Source organism: Hydra vulgaris, chromosome 13 (assembly GCF_038396675.1).
Source record: "Hydra vulgaris chromosome 13, alternate assembly HydraT2T_AEP".
NCBI lineage: Eukaryota > Metazoa > Cnidaria > Hydrozoa > Anthoathecata > Hydridae > Hydra > Hydra vulgaris.
Window position 1 is genome coordinate 7,738,258 of NC_088932.1, and position 18,545 is coordinate 7,756,802.

The following is an 18,545-nucleotide window of genomic DNA, read 5'->3' on the forward strand; positions in this document are numbered from 1 at the left end:
AGATACAAAAAATGCCCTATAAATTTTGTGTGACGAACTATAATTGTAATTACAATAAGGCAAATAAAGAAAGAGTTTTCCGCCTTCATCTGTCTGTAACATTATGCCCGACAAACTTGATATATTTTTAGCTGCTGATAAAACTACATCCTTTAGCACATTACATCACAAAATAAAGAAATTGATTTTGGTACAGTTAAAGTAACTTGGTATTTAGCTGGTGAAAAGTTGCTGATCATTCAGTCAACAGATTTTTAAGAAAACTCTTTAATTGTCAAATTTATGCTTAAAATCAAGAATGATCTTACTTTTGAGGGATACTTTTGTGGGGTTAAACATAAAATTGAAATTTTATCTAAAAACAGGATTTTCATATTTGATTCTTGCTCAAAACTACAAGAAGCTATTAATTTTTTAAATAACTTAACAAAATCCGTTAAAGAAGAAAATCTTTTGCAACACATCCGTAATATGAGTTCTATTATAGTTGGAAAAAATTTGAATGCTTTGCAATTTCAAGATCATTATATGGAAGATTAAGGGAAGATTATGAAACTCCCTTAATCTTTCCTTAATCTTCAAAAGTATACCTCTCCTAACAAAGCTAATTGCAAAACTAAATTCTGCAATGGATGTTTCAGAGTTATTAAACTCAGTTTTTTCTAAATTTGAAAATAAAATGCAAAAAAAGTGCTTGCTACTGATTGAATAAGTATACATCAAATCATCTCTTACTTATCACGCTGACTCAATCTTTGGAAAAGCAGTAAATGAAAGCAGACACTTTAGCAACTACAGTTTTAAGTTTTATACTAGTTTCACTTTATGGAGGACCGCAATATTTTTGCGGAATTTTACCTGTTTGTGAGCTTTGAGCTTAATTCTAAATTTCTGTTTAAACAAACTCAATTTGTTTTTTGAGGGAATAAAGAGCGCTGGAGGGATACCGGTTGCCTTAATATGTGATAATAATCGTGTAAATCAAGCACTATTTAAAATGTTTGAGTGTGTTGATCCAATGTAGACCAAAGACAATATGTTTTTGTTATGTGACTTTGTTGATCTACTTAAATCTCTTCGCAATAACTGGATTGCAGAAAAAAGCCAAAAGTTATGTTATAAATATAATGGGGAAACTGAATATGCATGTTGGTCTAATATCTTAAGTTTGTTCAGACTCAAAGAAAATAGTATTTTAAAATTGTCTAAACTTACAAGTATGTCTGTTGTACCGAAATCTATTAAAAGACAAAAGGTATCTACTTGTCTACAAGTCTTTTGTGATGAAACTGTAACTGCTTTAAAATCTAACATTAATATAAAAGAAGCATATGACACCATAACTTTTATTAAAATATTTGTTAAGTTCAGGAAAATAGTCAATACAAAAGGACTGTACGCTTTTTATCTGCAGAAAGTGGACATAACTGCCAGAAATGTGGATATTTTCTTAGCAGTAATGCTATTGATATATTTGACAATTTGCCTGAGCTAGAAAAGAGTATACAAATAGATACAAAAGCAGGATTAGTATATACAGCTGGATGTATTGTGCGAAATGAAGTTGAAGAGCAGGAAGAAGCTGAATTTTATTATCAAGAATTCGGCAATTATACTGCTAAAATAAATCGTGGAGGTTTGAAAATACCAAATGACAATGTTCGTCAGTGGACCATACTTTCTTATATTTTGTTTTGTGAAATTGTTCATAATGTCTGCCAAAAGTCACTCTGCAATATATTAATGTTAATATCAGAGTCTTTTAACTTTAATATGAAAAAGAAACATCCTATTTCACTTTCAAACACTTTTTTAAAAACTATGTTAACTTATATGCACCAAGTTAATTTATATGCACTAAGATCATCTAAAGAGTCACAACAAAAGATCTTAAAGCCTTCAAAGTAAACCTATTGTGTGTGTAATTTACTCGTGAAAACTCTACAACTCTAAGTTACTCATATTTTCTGTTTGTTTAGTGATTTTAAGTAAAAAATTTAGTACTAATCTATATCTGAAATACTTTAAAAACTTTGTTACAAATTTTGTTGTTACTAAATATATTTAATTTATATTTTTTTCGAAACTTCAGCATTTTAAAATATACTATAAAATATTTCTTATTTATCCTCTGATTGTGTGATTTTGTGAAAGATTTTATAGAAAGTTTTATAGGTAAGGAATGTTTTTTTTTTTTATCTTTGTTGGAAGCTTGTTATGAATAAATAGATTTTAATTATTAAGTAAAATAAATAGATTGGCTATAGTTCACTCACACAAAATGGAAACGCTTTTTTACAAGCAAATTTTCATGCTGCACTTAACTTTTTCTTAGTTGTTATTGTTTTTATTGTCCCCAGCGCTAGATTTAGATTTAAGCGTTTACGAGGGCTGTTAGTATAGACGGCTATGGTTTTAAATGAAGATTTCTTTACTTTCTTTTACTTTTATTAGACGCTTTTAAAAAAGTTTATTCTACATTTGCTTAAACTAAATTTTTACAATTAAATAAATCCTGCAATTCATTATAGTTTGATAAATTTTTTATTAAACATCATCACTTCCAACATGGCTGCAAGCAACTAGTAATAGAGTCGGAAAGTTGTTGGAAAAGAAAAGATGATGTTTAAAAAGTAAGCTAATGATTAACAGACGACTTAAAGAATTGTAAATTATATAAATCAGGAAAACAAGATGATGAAAGCGAATTCTAAAGAACCAATGTTCGAGGAAAAAAATCTAGACGAGTAAGAAATTTTGGAGCACTTACCAACAGTCGCAATAAAACGATGCGGCTTAATACAATGATAAGTAGCACGGAGTGTGTTTTAGTAGATGACACAAGAGATTGCAGCGTAAGTTATAGTATTTATAGAAAGAGTTGATTCTTAGTTTAAAGGTAAAGAGACAATTGTTCATGGTTGAATGCAAGTGCAGGTCCAACTATGTTTACAATGCATTTTTGCACCTTTGCTAAAAGTGAAGGAGCATCATCTGAAGATCCGCTCCAGACACGGCAACAGTATTCCGAAGTCGACACATGCGGGTCGATTTCGGACACTTAATAATCAGTAGGAACTGGCAATGCACACACTTCATCGGTATAGGCGATGAATGCAAATTCTTCATTAGTTCTTATAAATGTATTGGAAGGGATTTTCCTTTTGTAAAACTACACTTCATAACAACTATTCACTTTTTTAACAACTTTAGCTGTGTATTTGCGACTTAATTGTTTTCCACATCCATATACCATTACAGTTATAAAACTTCCTTACAGATCATCAAAAGTGCTTCTGTAATTGAATCCATTGTCATCAAAGTTATATGTACTCTCAATTGTTGAAATTTCATGAAATTTAATCTAACGACAATTCTCAAAGGATTGCTTTTTTAAAAGTTTTTCCCTCTAGAATCTTCTTCTTGATTGTCTTTTTTGTAACTTTCTTTGCCATTTTTTCTTTTTTTGAAGCTGCAAGCGCCTCTTTTTCTGGGGTATCTGTGACTATCATTGACCTACCCTTTCGTTTTCCTCGATTATTAGTGTTTGATTTCCGTGGAGCAGCTTTAGGATACGGATAAATTTGTTGTTGGGTAACATGGGAATCAATAGAGATGCAGAGTCTGGAATACCTTGCATCATTTTCCTTTGGCGGCGAGGAAAAATTCAAACAGGTGGTAAGGTATGACTATCCACACTTATGATTCCTGTATGTGTTACCAATACTCTTCTTTCTCGTGATGTCACTTGTTTGACTTGGTGCTGCCCTTTCCAAGCTATGATTTTAAAACAAGCTGCACTGTCGTTACCCCAGTTTCATCCCAATTGAAAATTTGTGATAGTGTGAAATTGCAACGTGTAATAAAATTATAAAGTTTATTTTGAAAATTTTTTGCTAGTACTCTATTGTAACTGTCATTCGAGCAAGACTCGTAGCAGTAGGTGATCGTATTGATAGGCTAGGATGACGTTTTATGAATGACGAGAACCAATTAGGTCCTACAGACTTTCATGCCTTCATTTTCGTGGATATTTCATACAATTTTTTTCCACATACTCAAAGGTTAAACGTCTTGAAGCTTTTGGTTTTAGAACATGGAACATTGCTGTGCATTTAATTAAATATTCAGCTAGCGAAGCTTCCATAAACGGAGAAAAAACATGACTTTTCTTGAAATTAGTTGTTACATCAACAACTATTAAATTAACATTCTGATGTTTATTTTTATTGATATGGTAGAAGTGTCTTGATTTGCTAACACCGTGTTTAGCAGCACTTTTTCTGATGCTTAAATTATTTGTTCGGACATCTTTTACGGCCTACCTTAACTTTACAGGTGAGAATTTACGCTTTGTTTTTTTCTTATAGTTTTTGGTCATCATTTGATTAGTTGTTATGAAAATAACAATAAACCTAAAACTTGTTAAAATTGTTAAACTCTTTTTATTTACTTTAGCAACTACTACTTTTTAGTTTGGCGCAACGGATTTTCATTAACGCGAGAATTCTTTTTGCGGAATATATCTACATGGGAATTATGATGCAACCGTTAATGATTGTGCAAATAGAAATTTACAAAACTTTGATAATTGTTCATAGTGAATTGTTATTTTTATTTTATTAAAGCATCAGAGAAGACTTTAGAGAATGTCCAAAAAGTCCGCAGTCTCCTCATAAGAGGTATATTGAAAAAATCAAGGGAATTGTTAAAAACTCATATATAGATTACAAATACTTAAATTTCATGCGTCCATAGATAACCGTTTGTTCTTAAAGAAATTGCACCAACTCTGGCAGAGTTTATAACTAGGATCTGAATGATTCATTTGGAATTGAAAATTTTACATCAAAGAACCAAAAAATTGTTTTTTCTCTCTAAAATCTGTTTTTAGCGGGAAACCTAACTATTTTAAAGCTAAGACCGTATGTCTACCAACATATCGACTAAAGACATCATTGTCCTAATGTTAACATGGTTGGAGAAATTGAAGTCTCCATTTCCTCCCCGTGTCCGAAGTCTCCTCGATCTCAATTAGTCTTTATTTTAAATTTTTAGAAAAGTAGTAGTATTTTTTCTATAACATTGATTAATCCTTGACATGGTGAGTGATTACAAAAACTATACTCGTTAGCACTTACCGTTTATAAAAACATTTTTTTATACGTGTTTTAATTTGCTTTATTTTTTCCTTTGAGAAACCATACAGGTTAATAAAATTTACCAACTAAAAGTAATTTAACCCTAGAGAATATTTATTTGGTATGCTTTTTACAATTTATTTATGATATGAAATGAATTATAATAAGATTCAAGATTTGAAATAGAAAAAAATTATTCGGAAAAAGGTATAATAGTTAAGTTAACATATTTCGACGAACAACTACAGGAGCACTTACAGCTATAAATTACAGCGAAGAATTAAACGATAAAAAAACAAAAACACTCAATATAAGATACTTACGAAGCAACAAAGTTCTAATTCAGAGAAAATCTTTAGTAGATAATTTTCATGAAACTGATAAACCAATATTTCTTTTATTTAGTAATTATATTAAATTTATGAATTTTTTTCTTAAGCTAAATAAACAAAATCAAAATCAAAATATACGATTTTTTCATTCATGGTAGGTAAAGAATTAATAACGGTAGGTGGTCCCATATCGCGGTAGGTGGAGAAACGTACTAGATCTTACAAAAAATTAAAAATAGCATTAAAAAAAAATAATTTACTCAATGTATATATGGCGAGAGCCGTCTTTACACAACGAACTTTCAACTTTGAAACCAGAACTCTAACCAATACACCATGGCTGTACTAAATTTATGCGAACTTTAGGCTTAACCATATAGTCATTTTTTTAGTAGCTTGTCAGCCTGTAGGAAATGAACGATTGGAAAGATCAAAGTCTGTGATTTCTACACAGATTTCTAGTTTCAACTAGTTTTTCTAGTTTTAATCCGTGGTCCACCTTTGTCCAAGTTTAATAATATCAGTATGGAAGGAGACGTGAACTTCCTTTCAAAAGCTCTTCCGCAACGCTCTGTGATAAGACCGTAAGGACTTGTTGGGGCTTCTAAAATATTTAATTAAAAAAAATTATGGTGATACTGACGTATTGCTGTACAGTATTAGCTGTATTTCTGTTTATCAGAAAAGCTAGTTAAATAAATGAGTATGCTTTTTTGTTATTTGATAAAACTTAATGGCTGTAATAGCCATTCCATATAAGTTTTGCATTAAATTTAAGCTTTTCTTTCAAATTTTCTTTACCAGAAAGAGGAGTTTTTGTACCATTGTATTTTGTAAACAAATTACTTAATCGTGTTCCTAATCTTTTTTTAAGATGACGTGATAAAGTAATCTGAAAAAACCCAGTTGTTTTTGGACAGGTTGCTTAAACACATTCACCGCATAAATAAATTTCATCGAAATATCTTATCCACAAGGATTGACACCCCAAAAACTTATATTTGCGTTCCAGCATTTTTTATTATATCTTTATTAATTTTTATTGATATTCCCTTTTTATTTCCCGAAAACGCTAATTAATTAAAAATAAATATGTATTTTTTTTAACTTGACATGGCAGACTTTTCTTTAAAAGTTCTCCATTATTCTTGATTCAATTATAATTAGGAGTAGCTTAAAACAAAGAAATCTAATTTTAAAATTTTAGAAAGCTCAAAATAATATCCCTTATGACTTCGTTTTTAGCCTTTTTTCAATTATTATTTTTTTTTTTTTAATTTATACTTGCATATATGTATACGCATACAAACGTGTGTATAAAATTGTATATTTCAATAAGAATATGTGTGTCAGTCTGTGCGTTTATATGTATATGCTTATATTTACAGCAAAATAATAATTTTTATAAAGAAATATTTTTCTTAAACGAGAAATTTATTTCTAGTTTTAGTAAAAATTTTCCACCTCACACTTTATTTCTTAAAACAAGAATTATATTATGTTTTCAGAAATAAATATTTTAGCTATAATAAAGTTAACTATAGACAATAGATTTATGGTTTGCTGTGAACAAGTAACAAATTTCCTACCACGCAATTTATTTCATAAACTATGGACAATGGTTTCATAATTTTAATGTTTAAATATGTATGTATGTACATACATACATACCTACATACATACATACATACATACATACATACATACATACATACATACATACATACATACATACATACATACATACATACATACATACATACATACATACATACATACATACATACATACATACATACATACATACATACATACATACATACATACATACATACATACATACATACATACATACATACATACATACATACATACATACATACATACATACATAGATACATACATACATACATACATACATACATACATACATACATACATACATACATACATACATACATACATACATACATACATACATACATACATACATACATACAAACATACATACATACATACATACATACATACATACATACATACATACATACATACATACATACATACATACATACATACATACATACATACATACATACATACATACATACATACATACATACATACATACATACATGCACACATACATACATACATATTAGAGATAATAAGCTGCACACTCAAAGTTTGTTCTAACGAAGTTAAAGCGGCATTAGAACAAACTTTAAATATGCAGTTTGTTTTCATTACTTTATATATTCGATTTAGTTTTTCTGTCTTTTAGCTTAATGCTATATTTTTGTATTTTATTTTTAACAACTTTGATAAAAGTTGTATTCTCTTATCTTTTTTATTTTATGTTTTGTTTAACTGCACGTATAAATTTAATAAACTTAGATTCGTTAATTGTTGAGGAAGCAGATTCTTGTCAAGGAAACCAGTTAGGTGTTCTAAAAACTCTTTCAAAAGAATACTTGATTTCAGTAGAAGTTTTGCCGGCATACCTTGAAGATGGAATGAATAGTGTTCTACGCGTCACAAACGGAAATAATGATGGTACTTATGGAGACAAAATTCCAGCTGTGTGGCTATATAAAAACGGAAGTCTGCAAATTTGTTCGGCGATTAACGGCAATTCTAACTTTTGCATTAATACAAAGCCAATTAAATCAAAAGTATGGTCAAAAATCGAAATTAAGCAGGTTATTGTAGACGGAGGTTATAGTTACAGTGTAAATTTAAATGGTGAAACATCTTTTACAACAAGTAACACCGACGTAAGAGAATTTCAAAATGCTAAAATTTACAGTGGGGATCCCTGGTACCAAGCACAGACAGGATACATTCGAAACTTAGTTATATATAATGGTTATGGAGGTAAATTTAATGCATCTTTTTATAAAATGAGTAAATAAAGTGTATTTTTGTATCTAACTTTATAAATATATACGTGGCGGATGGGGCCAAAATGCTTTTCATACAGCAACTCAACAAAAAAATTTGAAAATGGGTAAAAATAAAACTGTACTTACATCTTGTATTTTAAAACGCCAATTGGTTTTTTTAAATATCATAAACGCAATTTTATACGAATAAGCATAAGTTTACTTTTTGCTTTTAAAAAAAAATGCTCTCGGTTATTTATGGTGTCTTTCAGGTGTTACTTTTTTAGGAATATATTTTTTGCAACGCGCATTTATTTTGTGCTTCTTTAATTCTATTAGTTAGTAGTTTTTATATTTTTGTAAAAATCGAGTCAGAAATTGCATAATAAATCATCTTGCCCATGTCACGTGACCAGATGACATATTTATGAACTTTTTATTTCATTTTTTATTTCTTGCAAACTGAAAATTATCATGAAATGAGAATGAATCATTATGATAAGATGAACATACTGAAAAAGTATTACTGCTTCATGAATGATAGTTTTGCAATAACTTAGGGTTTTCAAAACGTTAACTGTCTTGCCCAGCTCTTCCTTTATAAAGTATATATATTTAGTATATATATATATATATACACATATATATATATTTATATATATATATATATATATATATATATATATATATATATATTTATTTATATATATATATATATATATATATATATATATATATATATATATATATATATATATATATAAATTTTAAGTTGTAACAAGCAAGAAGAACTTTTGTAAACCTTCATTGAACATTGATTTTGAGTTTTTACTTGAAGAAAGGTAAAAAATCTTACAAAATATTGTTTAATATACTGTAAAATATGAAATGATGATTATGATAATAAATTTTTTATAAATTAGTTATTCATATTTTAGCACATTTTCGATAACTATTTTATTCAAAAATGCTGACGAACCAGGAAAAAGCGCTCTTAACTTATCACTTGAATATTATCTCCCATCATTTGTTTCTTTGACATCCGAAAGCATATTGAATGGATTTATTAAAGATGACTCTTCAAGAATTAAATATCATGTAAAAATTATTTAAATTATATTTTGAAATTTAAATTATATTTAAATTTTTTGCTTTAAAATGAAAAAAAATTTAAATGAGAAAAGTATTGATACAACGGTAAAGTAAGATTTTGTTGAGCTCTCTTGAAAATGCTTTATCCAAGCCGTTAAAATAATGATTTATTTGTTGTTTACAGTTCCCTGGAAAGCTTACTTTACTTGGTAACTTTAACCATTCAATTAAAGCTACACATAATAAAAAATGTTCTCAGTTTGCATATTCTTTTATGGTAGATGCGTATGTTAAAATCTCTTACCAAAGCTCAGCAGGAAAAGTATGGAGCCAATACAAAGAATTTCAGCAAGAGGTATTTATCAAAACCTGTCAAATTAGAATACCAAAAACTTTAAACTCGTTACCAGGTAACTTAATTATCTCTTATTTTATTGTGTTAAAAATTCTTTTGAAAAAATATTTTGAAAATTTTTTGAAAACTAATTTTTTTCAGAAAACCTTGGCCGTGGAGTTTACTGGGACACCAAATACCAGCATATTTATTTATGTATGGATCAGGATGTTGTCACGTAAATGCTTTTTGCTACACTCTTTTGTTTTAATAAAAAACAAAATTTAATGTAGCTTTTGTTTTTATATGATTTGTTTTTACATTGATTTTATAGCAATTTTTTTAATGTTACTTTGTATTGTTTTATTGATAAACCGTGCGGATGCTCAAACTATACTACCTCTACTTCAACTGTCATCCCTCACTCATTCTTAAATATTATTTTCTCTTACTCTGCAAATACCATTAATGAAATGATTGCAAGACGTAGTTTCTATTTTTTGAAACAAAAATTTATAAAAATTTCTTATGTAAACTGGTTATGAACTTTTATGATTTTAGTTGCTAAAGTTGTATTTTGGCTACATAATTTGTGCTCGTTAAAATTGTTTTTAACTTTTCTCATAAGACTCATTCATTAAAGCCATTTTACCCAGAAGCAATTATACGGGGGGATTTTAGGGGGTGTTTAACAATCCTCCTCCACTCCAAACAAGGTAATTTTCAGGTAATGAAAAGTTGGTTTTTTGACGAATATAGGTAGTTGGGTGTTTAACAAAATTCAGTTAGATGATTTTAATTTAAGTGCCCTTTTATTTATTTTTTACCAGTCTTCGTAAGAATTTACCCACTCCTTCCCCCCCCCCCCTCTCCTCATTTTAATTTGCAGAATCGCCTCTGATCTCAACTTGTTTTGCTTTTTCATATTATCTAAGTATTTACAATTTACAATTTGTTTTACTTTTATATATGTACTTTCAAAGTAGTAACGTTTGTGTATTTTGAATAATCTTTATAAAAGAGTATTTGATAATTTAAAAAGATTCATCAACAAAATAAAAAAATAAAAGTCTTTTGATTATTTTATTTAATATATATGGTCTTTAGAACTTCTAATAGACTATCTTTAAAAACTTCAAACTTTTTCTCTTTTCACTCTTACTTAATTAAACTTTTCACTTTTTATTCATTATTTAAAAAAAAAAGCTTTGTAATAAAAAAAAATAGCCTTATAATAAAAAAAAAAGCCTTATAATAAAAAAGCCTCATAATAAAAAAGGTCTTATAATAATAAAAAAAAAACACAACAACAACCGAGCAATCGTAGTTAACACTGCTTCGATAAAACATTATTAAATCTTATAAGAAAACATGTTTAAATAGTATTTCGGAAACTAAAAAAACTTTATTCAGTTTTCTAAACACCTTATTTCCGAAAAAGTAAGCTCATGAAATTATTGGAAAAAAACAGGTAACTTTAAAAAAATACTACTTGTTATCTTTTATTTTTTTAATCTGATGTCAAATTATTATATATCAATTTAAAGATTTCTATTTAGAACCAAAGCAGCGTGTTACTTTTCTAAAAACAATGGTAAACTTTGGCAAGGTATAATGATTTTATGTTTAATTAATGAATTATCAAAACATAATTTCTATATAATAATTACCAATATTTTCTACCTAAGTATATCCCTACCGTTTCTTTATCTCTTAAATTGACTACATAAGTTATTAGCAAATTTATACCTGTTTCTTAGCGCAAACATTAAAAATAAATTAATTTACCGCTTTGGTCAAGAAGTGAGCCATTGTTTTATTTTCAAAATGCAATCAATTGTTTTTAATTCTATTTGATTAAAAGTACAGCAAACCACGTCATTGTTTTTTTTGTTTTTTATTTTTTTTTTTTGTTTTATTTAAAGTGAAGTAATTGTTTGAGTATTTACTGGCTTTTTGTTGAAATAGTTGTTTGTTTAATTCGTTGAAACCTTATTTTAGGGGCATAAACATAAATTTTGTTCTTTATTTTTTTTCAGTAACTTTCCAAACTGTTCATATTTAACCGTAAATTTGAGTCATTCTTTTTAAAGGGGGAAAAATTAAAAAGCCAAAACATAGAATATCTGAACAAAAGTAAACAAAAAATGTGTTACATTTAACAGATGCAAAGAATTCAAAACTTTTTAATTTATAATTAGCAAATAACAGTATTTTTTGTGTAATTGGTAATGTTTTTAATAATAAATAATTTAATACAACTTAACATAAAGTTAGGGTACATTCGTTAAATATTTGATTTTTTTGTACTGTATTTTAACATAGTCAATAGAAATAAACCCTGGTCTAGAAAAGCTGTTGTTTAATCTTATTTTAAAGCCATATCTTGAAAAGTGTGGAAAAAGTAATCACATGATCAAATCTAGTGCAAAGCAAACTTATAAAATATTGTTTTCTGAAGAGTTTTTTACAGGCGAAACGCTTGATTATATAATAAATATTAATTATGATGATGAATTAAATCCAGATTTGCAAGAATATTTTGATAATTCATTATTAAAGGTAATAATAGTTTTAAATTTTAACTAGAACTGTTTATTTTGGTGTGAAGATTAACGCAAATGAAAGTCAAACAAAAAAAAAATTTATAAGTTACTGTGTAATAATATTTAGTGTTTGTAATCTTACATACTATTTTCAATATATATTATATAGTCGATATTGGAGACTTCAAGTGCAAAGTTTGCGAATTCAAAATGTATAAAACAAAAGGAGGCTTTGCACGACACATTAAAAACAAAAATACCACAAAGAGTCAAACAGATATGCATTATAATGATTTTATCACAAATATAAAAAGAATTGTTGCAGAAACTTAAGCTGATTTGTCAACAAATATGCGTTATCCTGAAGCTATTTCAAAAATAAAAGACTTAAAAAAAAAAAAAAATAACAAAAAAATTTTTTGATGAAGTAAGAAAAATGTCGTAAAAATTAAATTCATCTGGAAATGCTAAAAAATATTGCTACAACTTCTATAGCAATATTGTTTCTATAGCATTACTGCTCTATTTTCATATACACATCTTAATTTCAAGAGATTTGCATCAACGGTATTTACAACAAAGTTATGCGATAAATTATTTCACTATTTTTAAAGCTCTTCTTCAAAAGAAAATTGAAGTTGAAAAAACTTCATCACGTTAAGTGGATGGATTAAAATATTTTTGCGAGTATGTAGTAAGAAAACTACTTCAAAAATCAAAAATAACAAAAAATTACTAAAGCCAGAACCATCAAACTGTAATTGCATTATTACTTCAAACAACTTAAGAAGTTTCAAGTTCAGAGAAGCTAACAAATGCCTAAAACAGAGGGGGTTTAACAGGAGTATCTGAAGAATGGTATCAGATTTTCTTGCTAGCTGAGAAGCATTTTAGACAAGACACTTGAGTTGCTAACCTCTGAAATACTGAAATTAAGAATTAAACAAAACACCTATTAAAAGGATCCTAATGTTAAACGTTTTTACAATGCAACTGCGTATGATGTGAAACTTGTGTCCATTGATGAAGAAATTAAGCTTAACTTGTTATAAAAAATGATAGAACTTTATTATTAAGTTTGTACATTTTCATTCGCAAAAGATATAACTGTAAAAAATAATGATCAAAATTTTAAAGTAAAATCTTTAAGCAAAACTACAAAGCGTAAATCAAACAATAAATAAATACTTAAACTTTAAACTTAATACAAATAATTCATACATTTTGTTATATGCTTATACATGGATTGCTTATATATGTTTATATTTAGATTATATTTATAGTTTTTTTTTTCGTTATGGTAACTTTTTATTATCAACAACACAAAAACTGGTCGTTGAAAACTGGTCAAAAAAAAATCTGCCAAGACCAATCCAAATACAATAATGGTGAACACTAAACTTTCATACACTACAACTTTATACTTTGGTAACAAATACATAGGCAATAACTTTTTAAATTTGATATCGTTTTCCTTACATGTCGTCTCCCATCCACTAGGTTTTAACTTTTGAGTTTTTTTCAGTAAACCTATTAAGCTTGAATAGGTTATTCGTTTCTGTGGGATAATATATTTTATAAGAGTTATGTGTCTTTTAAGTACGTTTTTTTCTTTTTAATGTGATTTTATAAGTTAATAGTTAGTAAAGCCTCAAAGCGGAATGATTTCTTTCCAGTTTCTAAAATATAAAATATTTCAATAACGTAAATATATCAGAGTTGCCCAAAATTAGACTTTTAGAATTAAATAATACAGAGTGTAAAAGCAAATCTAAACAAATAAATACATAAAAATGTCCTTACTAGTCAATTCAATATCTTCTGCTAAAAAATGGCTCTCGCATATATAAGTATTGCCCTTTGAGAGTCTTTCTTTAAAATTGTTGTCAAAATCTCTATACCGAGCAACAACAGCTAACAATCTCTGTATCCATTTTTTGTAGTAACCTTCTGTCCTCATAGAAATTCTGAATAAGGCGATATTTTTGTGCTTATCAGGACTTGAATCTGCTTATCCTGGTAGACAACAGTTTGAACCTGGCACTTTGGATTTATATTTTGGACTTTTTTAAAAATATAGAAAATAAAGAAATAATTAAATTAATCAAAGTTTTTAAACCATTGACAATAGAAAGGAACCATTATTATTTTATTATATTAATTTAAAATAAATATCAACATCTTTATTATTTCGTAACTTTCATTAGAAAAGTTTCGTTTGTTTTGCACTAGATTTGATCACGTGGCTTAAATAAAAGCAAACACTAACATACAACAATAGCTTTTTTTCATAAACAACATGATTAGCAAAAAGTCGGCAAGATTGAGAAAATTGGCACAGCGTTTCTAATTGTGAAATGATCTTGGCAAATCATTGGTACATTCAACAGCATCACTGGCGCGGTGGTGCCAATTATTATCCAATGATAGCCATTCGGGGAGACAGATAACCTCTATATTTTTATGATATATATATATTTCTCTTTTTTTTTCTTTTTTTTTTTTTTTACATAGAGAAAAAACAACTTTTTATGGAGCAATAAGTTTCATGCCTAAACGGCAATGATTAGCCATGCACTATAACAAAAACAAACAAAAAAAACTTTAACAAAATTACAAAATACAGTTGAGCGAACAAAAAAACAAAAAAACGTCAAAGAAAAATTATATATAAATCAGCTAATCACCTGTATTACAAAACCAAAGAAGGAATTGATTTTTATGTCTACAATTTGAAACCAACTCATTCCTTTTTTCAACGGATTTTTCCCTGTATGCATTAAAATATTAAGCTTTTCATTAAGACAAAGGTTGCAAATTTTGGACGAAGGATTACATATTTGTCAGCGCTTGACAATTTTCCACTAAGTAAAAAAAGAAAAGTTTTTTTTCTTTGAGATTCCAAATTTCTTTAGATAATTCCGCATCATTTCTGTACTTACGTAAATTAAAATATTTTAAATGGTTTGCATACCTTAACTTGAAAGGGGTCTCACTAAAACCAATAGAAACTTTTTCTGTGTATTCTGCTTTATTGGATGAAACAGTAGCTTGATAAACAATATTCTTACTTAGACACTGGTTGTTCATAATGCGGGTAGATTTATTGATGCAGCTGCAGGGTTTTGTTGCTTTTTTTATGATTGTATAAAATATTTTGATTATGCGAATTGATGTTTGACTTGAAGTTTGGCATGCATGAGTAGGTAATTTTAATGGTGTTTCTGTTAAAAATCTTGTGTAATAAACGACCAACAGGAAAGCTTAAATCAATTATATTTTCAACAAAAATTACCTATCTTTGTTGCAACGTTTTTACAGTCAGAGAAAAAGAGGTTTTAAATTCGATGTAAATCAATTGACTATTTGTCGTCAGTTAAAAAAAATTGTTATTTAATATAGAAAATGTGAAAAGACTCGAAAATACAGCATAGAATAACAATTAAAGGCAAAGAAAAGAAGCAGGAAACTAGTTAACTCATTGACACAAAATTGCTTTTGGTAATTGATGACGAAAAATACTTTTGTTTTGCAGTGGACAACTTGCCTGGAAATTCTGGACGCTACTCAAACAACAAGAAAATATGCCCAGAAAGTGTTGAATTTATAGGAAAAGAGAAATTTCCATAAAAATTATTAATTTGGATATGGTATCTGACCGCGATATGTCCGAGTTATTGTTCGCATTTCCAAGACTTTAGCGATTAATTAACCAACCTATATTGATGCATGTTTAGAAAAACAACTTTTCCCATTCAATCACAAGTATCTTGGAGACTTGGAGACACAAGTACTTTGGACATATATATAAAAATATAAGATATAAGAATTTGAAAAAGGTTAAGTTGAAATACGTTCAGTATTTTATTAAACTGAAATGTTTGTGTGTTCGTGCGTGTGTGTGTGTGTGTGTGTGTGTGTGTGTGTGTATGTTTGTGTGCGTGTGCGTGTGCGTGTGCGTGTGCGTGTGCGTGTATGTGTGTATGTGTGTGTGTGTGTGTGTGTGTGTGTGTGTGTGTGTGTGTGTGTGTGTGTGTGTGTGTGTGTGTGTGTGTGTGTGTGTGTGTGTGTGTGTGTGTGTGAAGCGATATACATTTTCAAATACTTTTACTGTGTGTTTTTGTTTAACAAGCAGCTTATTATTTTTAGATACATTATTGCTGCACCAAGCAACGTTAACGTAATTTAGATAGCAAAGAACAAAAGAAAAGGAAATAAATTTCAAACAAGCTTGTTTTAACAATTGTTGGGTTTTGTTTAAGAGGCCTATATTTTTTGATATTTTATTTTGGATTATACGTATGTGCACCTTCCACGTTACATTTCATCTAAAACTACACCTAGAAACGACAAGGAATGCTCTCTATTGATATATAAGTTATTTAATAAATGATTACATGTTTTAAGAGAATATCCTTTTTTTCATGAAGACAATAGAAGAAGATATATTTTGTTTTTTTCATATTCATGAAAAATTTATTCGATATAAACCATTGACTTGTTTTCGCAAGCTCGTTGTTTACTGTTGCAAATGAAACAATAATGTTTATTTTAGAATAAAACACGTTAGCACGATCGGTAAACAAAATTGAAATCAAGATATTTGAGAGTTTAATTAACCTCATTTTATATAAATAGTCCCAGATTTGAAATTAATGCAGATAATTGTCATTAAATCCGCTTTTTTGCGATAATACAAAATGCATTGCTTTCTATTTGTTAAATAACTTGTAAACCAAGCTTAGTTAGAGTTTCAATGCCATAATTTTATATAGAAGGATATAATGATCTACCGTATTAAATGCTTTTCTTAGATCCGTAAAGACACTTAAGTTAAGCTTTTTTTCATCAAAAGCTTTAAATATTTCATGTACCAGTTTCTTTCTTCACATCCTTCCTTATTTTCCCGCGCGGTTATAAACCACTCTATTAAAGTCTAGAAAAAAAATATTACAAACACAGGCATCTGAAAAATTTGTTTGTAATTAGTAAGATAAGATCCTAGGGACCTTATCATTATCAAAAGCATTCAAATATAATTTCAATTAAGAGAATGAAAGTTTTAGTTTAGTTTTGAAGACTGGAAAAGTAATCGATTTATAAAAGTTCGGTAAAACAATCCTGTTCCAGAGATACGGTGCACTATATAAAATACAAAATTGATTAAATTTTGTTTAACAAAACGGTTTATTTACAAAATTATTATTTCTTAAGGTATATTTGTTTATGGGTTTTAAAGTAAATGAATCTTTAAAAACTAAAAAGGCATAAATAGATTGTCCAATTACAAATATAACATAAAATATTAAATACAGTTAATTCGTATACATTGAGTATTCTTGTTTTCCTAAAAAAATAATCAAGTAAGAAAAATCGATCTGCAAAATTGATTATATCGTGCTTCTGACGGTGGTAAGGACGTTTTAACTTATTTTTGCCTGTACTACACAAGGAAGTAATTGCATAATTTATATAACTGTGAACAAATGAGTAATAAATTTAAAATAAATTTTTTTTAATTAAAGTTTCTTCTGGCCTAGTATAAGATTCTAATACTTTTAGATACTTTAATCCAAATGTTTTTTTGCACTAAATTAACTTAAATTTCCATGTGATGATATCGTCAAGAAAAACAACTTTCTGTCACTTGTCGTGCAAACAGTTATAAAATAGTTCCACTTAATTTATAAAAGTTATATAAAATATTTTGTTTAATATTTTTGACTTGGAAGTAAACTTTTCCTTTGTCGCAAAGATTCCGGTTCAACAATTTAATTGGTTTTTGTAAGTATTTGTTTTTTTTAGGATATACAATTTTTTTCCTCACTTTGTAACATTAATTCAAACTTGAGTTTGTTGTTTAAAAAGATTTTATACTTTGTTTGGTTTATACAAGTTCTAATATTTTATTGGGTGTATAAATTCGAGGGTCCAAAAATGATAAGCACTTCTCACACTATTCTAGAGTTGCGCTGGAGACTATTTTTGGCCGATGCTAATGTTGATGGATTCAGCAAAGACCAATGCTTTTGGCTGATTTTATGTTTGTATTCTAAATGGAAACACAAAAATAGAAAAATAAAATGCTTTTAAAGCCATTTTTAATGCCAAATGCATCAGTGTACCACTACAAAGTTCTCCTTCTACATTTTTTAATGTTTGGGGTTTGGTAAATAGGTTGATTTTTCCAATGTTTTCTAACAGGCCTTTATTTA

General features: G+C 28.1%; 1 protein-coding gene across 2 annotated transcripts in view; it reads left to right on the top strand.

The window, feature by feature from the left end:
* Positions 1-18,545, top strand: part of LOC105844195 (uncharacterized) — an 89,561-nt gene that overhangs the window by 61,200 nt on the left and 9,816 nt on the right. Inside the window, exons 4-9 of one of the 2 annotated variants that reach the window (XM_065815372.1) lie at positions 7,871-8,350; positions 9,131-9,200; positions 9,297-9,456; positions 9,635-9,860; positions 9,947-10,022; positions 11,344-11,393. In XM_065815372.1, the coding sequence (XP_065671444.1) occupies positions 7,871-8,350; positions 9,131-9,200; positions 9,297-9,456; positions 9,635-9,860; positions 9,947-10,022; positions 11,344-11,393 (1,062 nt within the window). Of the gene's footprint in view, positions 1-7,870; positions 8,351-9,130; positions 9,201-9,281; positions 9,457-9,634; positions 9,861-9,946; positions 10,023-11,343; positions 11,394-18,545 lie in introns of both variants that reach the window. The other variant, XM_065815371.1, reaches the window with a different exon arrangement.